At 42.2% G+C, this 14,943-nt stretch overlaps 1 protein-coding gene across 2 annotated transcripts in view; it reads right to left on the bottom strand.

Moving 5' to 3' along the window:
• Positions 1-13,313, bottom strand: part of LOC138206057 (A-type voltage-gated potassium channel KCND2-like) — a 32,754-nt gene extending 19,441 nt beyond the window's left edge. For both annotated transcript variants that reach the window (XM_069162513.1, XM_069162514.1), the window contains exons 1-2: positions 12,869-13,313; positions 11,389-12,570 (exon numbers count right to left, since the gene is read on the bottom strand). In XM_069162513.1, coding sequence (XP_069018614.1) covers positions 11,389-12,500 — 1,112 coding nt within the window. In that variant the 5' untranslated portion in view covers positions 12,501-12,570; positions 12,869-13,313. The remainder of the gene's footprint in view (positions 1-11,388; positions 12,571-12,868) is intronic.
• Positions 13,314-14,943: the final 1,630 nt, after the last annotated feature.

The raw sequence follows: 14,943 nt of genomic DNA, 5'->3' as shown, positions 1-14,943 counted from the left end.
ACAGCCAATGAGAGCCAGCTGACCCGGGAGTATCACTAACATTTGTACAAGCCTAAAGCTCAGTACTATTAATATGCATCGATATCTCCATGTGGAAAGTCAGAGAAAGAAGACAAATGATTACATTTATAATGAATACAGGCGTCACAGAGGGGGAGACCCTCCACCTGTATACGGATGACAGCAATGTTAACTTGTAGCAGTAGCTTGCACTAACACCGTTAGAGACTAAAATGAAACTTTATTTCTAATTCACCTGCGGCTCGTAATGCAAAATGTATAAGCAATTCTGATTCCATCTTCTCAGTCGTTATTTTATCCACAGGTTTGTTTCTTGTCTTTAGTTTCGCGGGGCAAAACATAGCGCATGCAGGTGCAAACAGCTACGGAGGCCCTGAAGGGTCACGGGAGGATCTTTTTCAAGAACAACTTTTGCGTTACCTCGCAATAGTTTTCTTCTTCTTCCGTTCGCTGTGAGCCATTATGTCTGTTTGCATCCAGCTCCTCGTGAACAGCAGTGTGTTGGTCCATGCCAGCTATGACTCTCAGATATTACGTGAGTTAGAGATGATGTGACACGTTGTGCATTGAGTGCTCGTTCATGTTAAAAGGCCGATCCCCAACAGTATTCAGCTTCTCGTTGTGAGCAGAGCTGCAGCTGCTCTTGTCTGCTGTGATGGTGAAGCTGGATTTATATAGGTTATTGTTTAGACTTTTAACTGCTGCTGTGGTTCAGGCTGGAGTGTTATGGATATTTTTAGATGTTACTATTTGGAATTTGCGACGCTTCTATGACAGTAGGTGTTACAACCATTAAAAACGAATGTGTCTCGGCCGTAATCGTAAAGACCAAGGAATGAAGTCAGCTTCTCATTCGTAGCTTCGGAATCAGCGTTTGCGCTGAACTCATGTTTGAGCTCGCGAGTTTCTGTGAGATCTCAAGTTCCTGGAATCGCTACTCTGAGATCGTATAAACGCCTAGTGGGTGTGTCTTGGCGGTATTGTCTAATATTCTTTTGAAAAAAAAAAAATTAAAATCTGTCATCCTGGGTGCGGTCTCCTATGTTTCTAAAATTGTTTAAGATTTAAAAATCCTTGAGCACAAATAATATCTTGCACGCAGCCACTGCAAAACTGCTTGTGAGTTTTTCGTGATTTGTAATTTTTAAACTCACACAAAGCATGCACTCGGTCCAAAAACAGAATAATTCTCATAGTTCAGGTATGTGGGTGAAGGCAGTGGTTGAGGGGCTGCAATCCAGTCTTGGGCTGCCAGTCACATGGATCTATCTACAGTGTTTATTGTAGCCTCCTTAGTTTTCCAAAATATCATTGTTTTACATTGCAATTTCATTTCTCCCAGCAAGGTCCTTTTTCTGTCTCTGCTCGTTGCTTTATCTCTTTCTTCCCTATCAGATGTAACCGATTTAAACTTTCAAATGAGCTAAACATTTAATGTCCATCCCACCATAGTGATGTTTCAGTTTGGACCAAAGTGGTGGGCTGACTGACGGACCAGCTTTGCCCTTCATGAAGCCACACATAAATTGGCTTAAACAATGTTTGCTGTTTTTATTTAGAAACCTGACAGAAAATATTCTTGGTTTATCACAGCAGGAGAGTAAATTGTGCTTTAAAAACAGACAAGAGAAAGACACTGATATGTGATACCACCCACCTGTCATGAAACAGCTCTGAATTTACAACAGGCGGGCACAATAAAACCATCATCATTTCTCTTTCTGAAGATTTAAAGCTCAATTCTTGAGGCTATGACACTAAAGTGTTGATTTAACACTGCGGTACTTTTTTAAGACCATAGTTTGTGGTAATTTAATTGCACCATAGGGTTATATGTGATTGAAATTTTGATCAGAACAAGCAACAAACACAAAACAATCACACAAAACTAAAAAACAATGCCATTTTTTTTTTATTTTTTATTATTGGAATAGTTTATTTACTGTCATCACTACCAGGATACAGGGACCTAAGAAGTAACTATTTGGTAGTAACTGGCTTTTTTTTTTTCCTTACAGTCTCCCATCTAAAATGATCGATAGCAGAATGATAGCTAATAATTTATACTATTTATCTTATAAGGACTCTTGCACTTGCATTAGATCAGCTAAAATGATCTGCTGAAGATGTGTGAAGGTTTCAACTTGACATAAAATAATGGCACTATAGGATCACCACTTAATATGTCATCAATCCATGTGAGACTGCATGGAGACAGTTAAAGAAGATAGAAAATATTAAGGCTGCATTGATGACACACCTGTACATGAGAAATTAGTTTGAGGTGAAAGAGAAAAATATAGCCCCAGAGCACATGCCCTGTTTAGTTTCTGTTTGACCAAATGGCCTACATTAGGTGATATATTTGGCTATTTATAGAAGCTGGGGCAGGCAGGAAACAGCTGCCATGCGTCAGGGTGACAGGCTGACATCCCTCATCTCAGCAGGACCACCCTGCCAGGCAGACAGGAGGAAGCTCTTTATACCTAAACTGAAATGGGACATAGCCTCTTATCATTCATACCGCATACTGAAACTAATAATCTATGGAGCCTGTGGCAAAGACTCAACAATGAAACTGGGTTAACAGTGGCTAGTATGGGCAGCTCGATTCAAAGCCACACTTGTGCGTTTTACAGAGCTCTGTATACTTTTTTTTTTACAGAGACTACTATGGATTTCATTCAAGTGGGATCAGTATTGATCATGAGAAGCTTTTATTGTGGCATTCCGGCGCTGTAAATTTGCACAAAATTCCTCAGTTCCAACAAAAAAAATGAGATGGTTCATGACGAGTAAAACAAGGCTTCAAGCTGACATAACAGGCTGAATCAATATTCATGACTTTGCCACGAATCTGCTCGTGTTCAGGTATTATGAATGGCTGTAAACAAAGTTTCAATTAATGTATTTGTATCAAAGTTTCATTGTTCTCTCTGAATCTAATGACGAGCTGTGCCTTCTGTTTGTCTCTTGGACATGAAAGTCTGTATTGATTTCCACGCTCTCACAGGATACAAGACAGTCACCGGTGTAAACATAACACGTTGTTATACAATGAAAGTCTGTCTCTGTGAAATGAATGTATGCTACGCAGCATTTCAAGGAAGGTACTTTCAAAACTAGGGTAACTGTCAAATGAATGGATTTCTCCCATTTCACCTTTTGCTGAGAGGCTTTAAAATCAGAGCAGCTTTCCTTTTAAAACTGTATCTTCAGTTAAATCCTATCACTCCTCAAATGAGGTGTCAGAAAGGCACAAGCCACATCAATCTTTGAATTCTTTTGTTTCTGTTTGGTTCACACAGCAGACTGGTGATTGCTGTTAGCTATAATCTCTGAATCTCTGCTGATCACAGATGTTAGCTTGTTGGCTGAGGGGTGTTTTTGATAAAGAGACAAATGTCAGGGGGAGGGATACTCACACTCTGGCATTATAAAAGCTGGCACCATTTCAAGATATTGTGTTTGCTATGCTGTCCCATGCGCCTGAGAGAAATAATCGGTGGAAAGAGCAACACGCCATTCCCAAACTCCTCGCACTGGTGGGTGAAACCATCACCACATTCGTCACAACTTTTTCATCCCTTTTTCATGTGTTGCAAAACTGGATTTCGAGGTCAAGGACGGGGCAAAGGCTGGTTAGCATCTGCGAAATGCATCATAATGAACAGTATTTACCACAGCAACAGTGGAGTCTAAAAATAAAAGAACAACTGCTTCTCTCTTAGCCAGCATTCATTACATGCCAGTGTTGGGAGTAATGTAATAGTAGGCATAGTGGACATTAAAAATGTTAGAGCTCACCATGGAAACAAAGGCAGCTTACTTGATAAGTTCAAAAGCTATACAAAAACAACAAGTGCAAGACCAATTACTTGCATGCATTAAACTCTAAAGTTTAAGTGACTTTTTTCTTAATGCCAATGCATGACAGTCAGTTTTGAGCCAGAAGTGATTTGGATGAGCTGGGGAGGAGCAACCGATGGATCTGACTCTATCTGATTGGAAACCTGACAATAATACGCCCCGCTCACCGATAGCAGAAACCTGACTGCACCACAGGCTTGTCAATTAAACAGACACGTCCCCAAACATCCAGTTTTTTCAGGCCCAATATCCAACTAATGATGGGATTATTTTCAGATGGACTGACCAAAAACTTATAATAAAGAGTGATTTTACCAGATGAAACTACAATAACTTGTGGAAAAAATTTATTGACTTTGTATTTAAGAGTTGAATGGGAGTCTATGGAGCCAGAACCTTTTTGGAGTCAACTCCTAGTGGCCCTCAGTGGTATTGTACTTTAGGCACTTCTGCATTGACCTAATTTTTCAGACCCGAAAGCTATGTCCACTTTCATTTACAGTCTGTGGTCCATACCCTCAAGAAGATTGCATTTCTGTCTATTTCTGTCGTTCATATTTGCTGATGCATCTATCAGCAGGACAATATCATTTGTCTGTGTCTTTTAAATAAATCAGTTTTATTATGTGGCAATGCTATGATTTAGAGACAAAAAAAAGACTTGGATTCGCAATTGGAAAGTTATACTTTTGTGAAGATATAAACACTTAAATACAGTTAAAGGAACATTGAGGTTTGGGTCAAAATGACTACTTTTTTAAAGTTTGAGAATGATTGTGGTCGTTGTCTTAAAAATGAAGACAATGCTCTCTCTCTCTTGTTTAGTGGCCCTGAGTGAAATGACTGATGCTGTCATAATTCTTGGGAAGAAGGTCTCAGATGAGAAGTCTGGAGCTGGTTAGCTTAGCCGAGTGTAAAGAATGGAAACAGGTTGAAACAGCTCGCATGGCTCTGACCAAACGTGACAAAAACCAGCTCCTCTCAGGTTCACTGATCAACACGTTGACATCTCTTTTCTTAATTTGTTTTAAAAACCGCATGTGGTTTTATGGTGTTTGTTGGCCAGACACAGTGATGAAACGATTGCAGGAAGGAAAACAGACAAACTATCCTGTAAAAAAAGGGAGCAGTACAGTTCAGTGCTCTGTAGTCTTCAAGGCTTTCATCATTTAGAAGGCTCACACTTTAAGACAAATAAAAAAAAACTCTGCAAACAAATAAAACATTTAAATCCAGAAACATATTGACCAATTTGACAACACTCAAGTGACATTAAAAAAAAAATACCCAAGGGACTAATATTACGAACACTAAGTCTTGTTTTGGGTATCAATATGTGCATCAGTGGGATCAATACAAATTGAAAATGGAAAAACAAAGTCGTTTTTGTTTTGTTGTTTGCCATTAATAACTTACTTACATTTGATATTGCATGAGAGTCAATGTACAACAAAAAATAGAAAAAAATAAATGTGTAATTTTGGTGATGTTGAAAATATATTCAGAAATATATTCACCTCATCAGTCATGACACATAGTCCTCCGCTGCATCTTACATTACTTCGTTTGATATCACCACATTTATCATGAAAGGACTGATATTGGTGATTTTGTCCCCGGTGTGACACAGTGTCATATCAAAACCACATTTTCTGGTGTTGCATTCGTGTGTTTGCGTCTCTTAAATATATCTTTGCAGAACGCATCTTTATTGATCCAGATATGATAACTGAATTGATCCAATGCTAAGCACAGTGTAATCAGAACTAAACCTCCAGCGACTGCATTTAAAACACGGTTGTACATTTTAACAAAGTGATGAGGAGGCATTATGTGTGTCTGCATACCAATCTTCATGACCAGACGAGCCGTTTTCATCTGTATGTAAATGCTGAGTATGTAAATAAGCCATGCAGCACTAAAGGAGGAGATAGCTGTTCAACTTGGGTTTATCATTTGCACACTATTTGATCCACTGATCTTGTGGCATTCACTTTACATTCGATATCTTTTACAACATATCAACTTTCGAGATAGGACACAGTCACATAAGAGGCAATATTTCCTCATTTCATTCATTCAATCAAGATGGGTCAGGGTTTCTGGGCCGTTAGATTGGATGGAAGTGGAGCCAGGCAGAGCAAATGCTTTCTAACAACAATGAAATCGAGGTGATGTGTTTTCTCACATATCTCCTTATTTCCTAATGCAGTGATGCCGCATTCATTCTGAGTAACTTTAATCTTGTTCCGGAAAATTCCATTAATCTTTGACGTTGCTCGCAATAGAAAGAAGATAAAAATGCTGAGCAGAGGGAAAAACACTGGTGCCATATTTTACATCCTCACACTACGTTACCCAGGCCCAAGTGCAGAACATGCTAGTCTATTTCCCCACTTAATGTAGCACATACAGAGTGAATTAATGAAAATCCCCCACGTGGAAGGAGTGTTATTGGTGCTGCCTCGAAGACGGGTTGTCAAAGAAATCGAATCAAATGGGGGGACAGCCATTTTGTCCTTGCCATATAGATTATTTATCAATCTGACCATCCGCAGTGACGCATGCCTGCTTTTAGAGTCAGTTCACATACACAGTAACCTCACATCAACCTTCCAGCTGGCCATAATCTGTTTTTCGGTTCAGGGTTGACTGACCGCAAATACATTTTCTTTCTGACATTGTATTTTCCAGGGAAAAAAATATAATAATATCATTAAATCGAATTTAAGGTGCATATACAAATCTTTGAAGTTTCCACCTATAGAAGATCAGACAAATGTGATGTAATAAATCTGTAACATGTGAATGCCCATAAAATGTTAATCAATCACTCTACTCACACCTCCATAACACCCTTTCAAAGCTCTAACTGCCGTTGTGAAACTGTTGCAGCAAACAAAGAGGATGAAGAAAACGCAGGAGCTTGTGTATTTTCTATTTAGCAGAAAAAAAACTGCATTTCTGTCTTTTTTTTTCTTTCTTTCTTTCACAATGATCTTAATCTCCTGTGAAGAAGGCTGCCTGTTACCGCCCCACGCTCTCACTCCTCTGTCTCAGTCATTTGCATGGGCAGAAAGGAGCTCGTACAGAACACATTTCAGTGCCAGGTTCCTCTCATTAAGTCACCTGTCACTTCAAGACCATTATACCAGCCTCATATTAACATCACCTCTCCTCCCCAATAAAGCACCTGGAGGGGCGCTGTGAGCCTACAGGCTAATGGCAGCCTACACATCTCACATTAGCCACTTCTGTTTTACACAGCAATACATCACTTCACTCATAATGGATTGCTGATTTTCATAATGTGCATAACATACACAACGCCAAGTGGTGTAATGTATTCCACTGAACACAAAAAATTACACCCATTGCGCTACATAATCAAACACACCAAATGTTCTAGCTGACTGTCGTTCTCAGTAGGAAGAAAAACAAGGGAGAAGATTCTCTGCATTGCCTGCCGGGCATGGTAACCTATCCAACGCACAACGACTACATCATCAAGAATGCATTTGTTATCTTTTGACTACGGATAAAGTAAAAGACCCTCCATATTGTTCCTGTACATTTTTCAATTACATTTGACATGCAGTGAAGGGCTTGGACTTCAAAAAGCTTTGCTCTGCACCACATTGAACCATGAAGTTAATGCTTTGCATTGTAGACTTTGATTGCCATGGGGCTGAGGTGTCAAAACTGGCAAGCATGATAATGGTTATACTTCTGGTGGTTTATGGGCCCTACAGTGACCCTCGTGTCTGTTAACCTTGCTTCCTCTGTCTTATAAATCCTATGCTGAGAGGTTTATAGGGCTCACTTGTCAAGCCTTTTCAGTTGTATTTGGTGGGTGGAGCTGCAGCACAGACAAATGACATGGTGATAAATTTTGCATCTGTTTAGTGGCTGTGTACAGGCATGTTTGTTGCACCATGGGGCAATAGTAAATGTCACAAATAAATCACGAATTACAATGATCCTTTCTCCATTATTGGAACTAAAACTAAACTGAACTGAACTGAAAAAAAGGATCCTGAAGTGAGGAAAGGGAGGAAAAATTGTGTGCACTTTGGAAAAGAGCTTGTTTGTGTCAGAGCCGAGACCTATCGTGTCTATCAAAGGTAATGTCGGTCTGTGTCCAGAGGAACATGTGTGTCTCTCTGCCAGACTAAGCCCTGTCCTCCACACTCCTCATCCCTTGTGGGTTGCGCTTGACTTGCACCGTTTTCACAGCTGCTCTCAGCAGTGCACTCCATTACACCTTAAATCACTTAAAAGATCTGAAACACCAAAAACTCCCTCTGCAGCTAATTCACTTCGACCATGTGGATCATTTCGAAAAAATAAGAGCAAGAAAACACTGCAACATCTGATTCCAGCCTAATAAGTGAATCGCCATCTTTACATTGGAATCTATTGCTGCCTTAAATGGCCAATGTTAAATCCAGTCACAAAATTATACTCTCAGACTTTATCGCCGTTTTCAGAGATACTGCAAAGCACAGCCCCGCAGATAATAATCTCATATTTTACACCCAGTCACCCAATTCTTGAAGATCTTACCAAGAGCATTCTGACAGAAGCAGATTCCTCTTTGTTGGGTATCCAAAAGCAGCCACAGAGATTGGGCTCAATAAATAAGAAGGGATAAGTGGGTCTTGTCCTGTGTTTGGTGGCACAGAGCAGTAGACACACAGAGGCATGACACGCAGCTGCACAGAGCTATTGATTCTCCGCTGGTCTCTAGGCACCCTTTCCTTTCATTCAGGCTGCCTGCCAAGTGCCTCTGAACAGGAGCCCCTGCTCTCCCAATGTCTGCACGTCTGCTTAAGCACAATCAATGGGCCATCAGCAGGGGAGAGAACACACGGCACTGTCTTTACTTCCACAGGGTGCGAGTCAGGGAAATTGAAAATATATGTAGTGGAAAGGCATCACGATAGCATGCAGGCATAAAGCATCATTGACTATCAGAATGAAATCAAATGCTTTCAAAGGCTTCAAATGGAGGTTCCAGCCAATAGCGCCCCCACTAGTCTTTAAAGAGCTTATTTGCCGCCGAATGAAAAGACTACCCCATTCATATCGGCCTAAATAACTATTTGTTAGACATGGATCAATTTTTCTGCACGCCCGGTTCCCAAACAAACCGTCGGAATACCTCATTTCCCCTGATAAGATAAGCATTTGAAGGTTACTGGCGGAGAGTAGGCTACAACAGTTGTTTTCCTCTTTCCAATGTATCTGTAGATAATGACAATCATGATTCAGCTCTACAGGCTTGTTTAGGATATATATTTTTAAAAGCACACCTCAAGACAATGACGGATCGTAAAAAAGGGACGACTTTGTCTTTCAGTGATGGGTATTCAGCCTCTCCCTCGGTGGTCCACTATGCAGCATTCTGCACCACTATAAGGCTTCAGTTCAGGTTGCAAATCTGTCAGCCAGGCTGTCATGGTTCACAATGGAGTGACAGAGACGTCCCCATTACCAAGGACATTTCAGTTTTGTTCTCGCACGGCAAAACATCTTTTTCAAGTCCATCTTGAGCAACACAAAGGGGACTTCGAGCTGAATGCAGTAATATCTTTGTTGCTCCCCAAAGATAAATAATGCACCCTCTTACACAACCCATCTCTCATCTGCGCTTTGAATCGAAATGGAAAGCATGGCCAATGCAGCATCACATTTGAGGTGGCAGCTTCAATCACCAGATCGTGCATATAATTACGCTCTCATTGGTCATTTCGAGGGTGAGTGCTAGTTCGACTGGTATTGAGAAAGCTCAGGGGGAAGCGCTGTATGCCATTAAGAAGACAGGAAATCCACAGCTCAGTGTCATCCACCGCATGAGAGCAGACAGAGAGAAGTTAGCAAGACAGACAATATTTTAAATATTAATAATAATAACATATGCTGCCTGCAGAGCTGTGAGGTACCAGGTGCAGAGCGGCTGCATCAATGCAGATGTGAGGAAAGACAAAAAGAGGGAGGATTGTTGGATCAGTTTGTTTGTATTGTGAAGATCCTGCATGCAGACAAGATCACATTCAAACTTTATATTCACAGTATTTTTTTTGCCTGACACATCTCAAGCACACACTTGTACACATACTGCAATTCATTTACACTCATACACAACTGCAAACACAAACAAAAACGCACACAAGCACACACACAGCCAGCAGCATTTTTGTTTTACAATGGTTGATTCGCGACGTTATGACTTTGAAATTAAAACGCAGCGTTATATCAACAGGACCTCATTTCTGTACCATCGGTGGAGAGGAGGACGTGAGGACTAACGCTGGCTGAGTGGGTCGATATACGTGCAGCAGTAATGAAGAGGAAGCCTTTTACACACAAATCAGAAATGCTCTGATTATTATTTCGTATAATTTAAAAACTCCCAAATTTGTTGATTTATTTGAACGAATAATACAAAAAAAAATTTAAAAAAAAAAAACCAATTGGCAACCAAACGGTCTCAGTGTCAAAAGTTGTAGCACCTTGGAAAGCACGTCGTTACAGGGATCTGGAGTGAATAATGGTAATAATAACAACAATAATGACAACCCACTCCGAGCAGCTGAGCGGTTGAACGCGCTCATCAATGCGAATTAATTTTATGTAATCGTCTTAACGGTGTTTAATTAATTTATGCTACATCAGCACATAGTACAGCTGACGTTGTTCATGAGCATGAAATTAGCACTCAAATATTTACTGTACCTCGCTGAAAGGAGGAGAGAGGAGCTGCGAGAGAGAATGAATGAGAGGCAGAGAGGAGGCGGTGCTGGGAGAGGAGAGGAAAGGTGTGTGTGTGTGTGTGTGTGTGTGTGTGCGTGCGTGCGTGTGCGTGTGTGCGCGTAGCCTATACATTTTGCACAGTACTTTGGCTTCAATTTAATCACCGCTCTTGCCTCTGTTTGGCTTATAAATGCGGTATGCGGTGTCTTGGCTAGTTAGGAGCCATCCTTTGTCCTGTGTTCTAATATAATATCCTGGGATGTTTACAACCCTCTCCAAAAAAAACCAGCACAATGAAGACCCTTGAAAACGGGCAAGGGACGAGGCTTAACCTTCAACACGGTGATGGATGCTTGCGAGGTGTGGGCTCGTTGATAAGCAATTGATTGCGCACAGACGCTTTCAATAAAGCAGCTCGTTCCTGCCCTCGGATTTGCTGAGCGGGGCTCGGAGCCCTTAATATGCCCGACAGATGCACACCTGTGGCCGCGCCACAATCAGCTTAAACAATGGCCAACCAATTTGTGCAAATTAGGATCTAAGAGCAAACGAACCTGCTCTTCAGGAGTGAGCAAAATTATGAAGCAGTAATTCGTTCATTAGACTGTTGTCGTCATTAAGCAATCGGGGACTTATTTTGCATCTCATTCACAATAAACATGGAGGTTTCATATACCCGGGCGGTGATTTATGATGTGCTGAAGAAGCTTTAAGGTTTTATGAACATATGCAGCCACCTACCCCAGTGTTGTCATGGTGACAATGGTGTACCAAAACGCTGCGGGGATACTGGTGAACTTGCTGGCTGTGGAGCCTTTCTCTGCATAAAACATGACCGTTGCAAAGATAATGATGGCCATGGTGAGGGAGAATAGAAGGAAGCCCAGCTCGGAGGCGCAGCTCTTCAAGGTGTAGCCCAGGATGCGCAGCCCGGCGGAGTGCCGGGAGAACTTGAAAATCCGAAAGACTCGGAAAACTCTCAGGGTGACGAAAGCACCGCTCACCTGGTCATTATCGGTCATCACCAGGCCGATGTAGTAAGGCATGATGGCGACCACGTCAATGACGCTCATCACACTTTTCATAAACTTGTAGCGGCTGGGTGCTGCGATTAAACGGAGGAGATACTCAACAGTGAATATCATGACGCACGCAGTGTCTAAACAAAAGAAGGCCAGTGCGTAACGATCTCCACAGGACATCTCCTTTGACCTGTTGGGCAAAGTCCCACACGGAACCGTCTCCACCACATTGGCCATCACTGATATGGCTATGAAGAATCCTGTGACATAGTAGAAGACCAGCGCTAAAGTGCTGGTGTGAGGGTTTTCAAAAGCCCGCCACAGGTACTCCCGGGACGACAGGTTCACCGGCGTGACGTCATTGCTCTGGTCCATCTCCTCGTCATCTTGAAGCCTCTCTACATTTTCGCGCCTTCGGTCTTTGTACTCCTCGTAACAGCAGTCCCCAATGATTTCGGGGATGATGCCAAAGAAAGCGAGCTCCTCGTCGTACGCAGAAATGCATTCTTGGCGTGGATAGTGTAGTTTCCCCGTGCGGTAAAAATTGAGGATGTGTCGGAAGATGTCAGGGTCACGGTCGAAAAAGTACTCGTTCGTCTCCTCGTGGAAAAAGAAGTCTCTCTCCGTGCTCCCCAGCAAAGTGTCCGGGTACCTCTCCAAAGTGGTTCGCCACGTCTGAAACTTGGACCCACTCACGTTGAGGATGATGAGTCCGTCCTGGGCTTTCCTCTTGTCTTGAGGAGGGATGGGCATCGGGGTGCTCGCCACGGGCATCCATCCTATGGCTGCTGCTCGGGCGAAAGGAAGCCACGCCGCTACACCTGCTGCCATGCTGACCTATAGCGTTTAATACGACCCTGCTCCGTTTGTCACAGTGCTATGGCTCAGAGATGAATTGCATCTGCAGGAAGAACAGCAGACAGAGACACTGATGGTTAGAGGCTTCTGAAAGCACCTCGGCTTAACAGAATGTGACAAGAAAACGCACGAGCTCATTTACTTATACTGATAATGCGCATAGCACTGTTAAGTATCACTCTCAAGCCTCATCCACAGGGTAACTGTTCAGTAATAGGAGCCCACTTTGCGGCAGAATATATGAATTGGATTTCGAAATCTGCACCCATCAATAACCCGGAATGTGTTTTTCTTTCAATAAAAAAAAATAAAAAAAATCGAAGTCAAAGAAAAACACCCACCTTAGAGAAGGTTGCTCTTCAAACTGCATCCGCGATGAGTTCAATAAAAATACCTATCCTCGGAAGAGAATACTTGCGATTCCGCCACCCATCTATTTGTCACTGCAGCCAGACGATAGAGGAAAAAACAAGCTACGATAACGTTGCATCAACAAGTTAAACAATTCAAGAGGCAGTTTCACAGCAGAGAGGGGTCATTTGTCCGCGCGCGATCCTGTCTTTTTCCCCTCCTCTCACCATCCGCAAGGCTCATGTGCATAGGTTTTTTTTTTTTCCTCCCGTTGCAGCTACTCCTCAATAAACTCCTGTTCCTCTCGTCGACTGCAAGACCACCCTCCCCCTTCCTCTCCACCGAGCCCCGACTGTGGAGAGAGGAGAGAAAATCGTATGCAGAGAGGCAGAGAGAGGAGTGGTCCTATCTGCACCCACAAATTCCTCTGCTGCTTCACTGTGTGTGTGTGTGTGTGTGTGTGTGTGTGTGTGTGTGTGTGTGTGTGTGTGTGTGTGTGTGTGTGTGTGTGTGTGTGTGTGTGTGTGTAAAGGGGTTGTAGGGGGGGTTGATCAATGCGTAATAGTCTAACCAAGCGGCTGACCAGAAGCTCAAGTTAATTCTTGTCTGTGCGGTTCCTCCTGTTACACAAATATCTTAAATGAGGTGGCATGCTTTCCGTTGAGGTCGTAATCAATTGGGCTTTCAAGACACAAAAAAACCCCATAAAGTCAATTTCAGTTGTCCTCCTTTTTTTCTCTGGAGAATTCCATATTTTACAAAGACAGAGAAAAAAAAAAGTCTAGTTTTGGGATTTTAGACAAGCTATTCAAACCGTTACATGATACCATGCGCATGGTGTCGAAGTATAGGAGATTATTTGTAATATTTAGCCTTATTTTTTTTTCTAAATGAAAATAAATACGGATTTTAGATCTGCAACAAATCACGATCAATATTGTTTCCTGAATTGCATTGTTCTGCAATTGCGTTGAACGGAGTTCCATCTTAAAAGGTCAACATATTCGGCCTACACTGCTCTACTGACATTTTCCAAAATAACCATAATCAATGAGATGCCTCTTGTGCTCCATAGGGCAACAACACTGGCATCTCCGAGGGGATCCGAGACAGCTGTGTCCACTGTGAAGCATGTGTTGCTTCGTGGACCATATTTGGCGTCAGATTCAAATAGATTGGCCGCGTTTCCGCTGAGTTTTGTGCAAATGTACGTCCCGTTTTAACAAATTTTTTTTGTGTGTTTCAGCACCATGGACAGCACCCGAGCGATCAACACTGCAGCGCGAGTCGGTGTCTCGTGCCACTGCATGCGTGCAAGTTGCTGATTCCTGACGTGTTTTACACGGCAGTCACATAGCCGTGGATCTTCTCCAGCTTCAGCTAAGCGCACAGGGGTTCAGAGTCACGCTTAAATTCACACAGCCACTGAGCTTCTTGAAAATCGAGATGAGATGTAAATCCATTCTATTTAGGAAATTTACTGCAGCTGTTGCTCCAGTCAAAAATACTGTAATTTGTAACAAATGAGCAGGAAGGAGCTCTTTGTGTCGCCCAACGACAGTTTGACAGTATAAGTGGCCGCTGATGGACACATTAGATGTTGCACCAGTCAGACCTGTGGCCTTTCATTTCTAGATCTTCAGCCAGTGTACTACATTCACACCCAGCCACTGGTCCCCTCTGGCACTGTGCCGGGGTTTTTGTAGGATGAATGCACAGTACTGTCAGAAGTCCCATTAGTGTATGCTGAGCATGTCAGAGCACACTCAGTGTTCAGTTTGAGCAGTCTGGCCCAGGGGCTATGTATTCATCAGGGCATTTAAATAATCCAGTGGTTGCCAAATGGCACCAAACACAGGCATCCCAGCTGAGTTGGATGCCAGACTCGCTGCAAGCTTGGTGTTTTAATCTAAAAGGTAGTGAAAGTGGTTATTTAGCATTTACATATCCTGTAATCTAAATCAAGCTGAGCTTTTGGTCCAAATTTACAATATTTCTAAAAAAAAAAACAAGGTTTCACTTACTCTGTTAAATGAGTATGGGTGTGTGAAGTGAACACAGTTTG

Source organism: Embiotoca jacksoni, unplaced genomic scaffold (genome assembly GCF_022577435.1).
Source record: "Embiotoca jacksoni isolate LCO1_2020_lvr unplaced genomic scaffold, fEmbJac1.0.p SCAF_3, whole genome shotgun sequence".
Taxonomy (NCBI): Eukaryota; Metazoa; Chordata; class Actinopteri; family Embiotocidae; genus Embiotoca; species Embiotoca jacksoni.
This window is presented reverse-complemented; position numbering and strand designations above follow the sequence as displayed.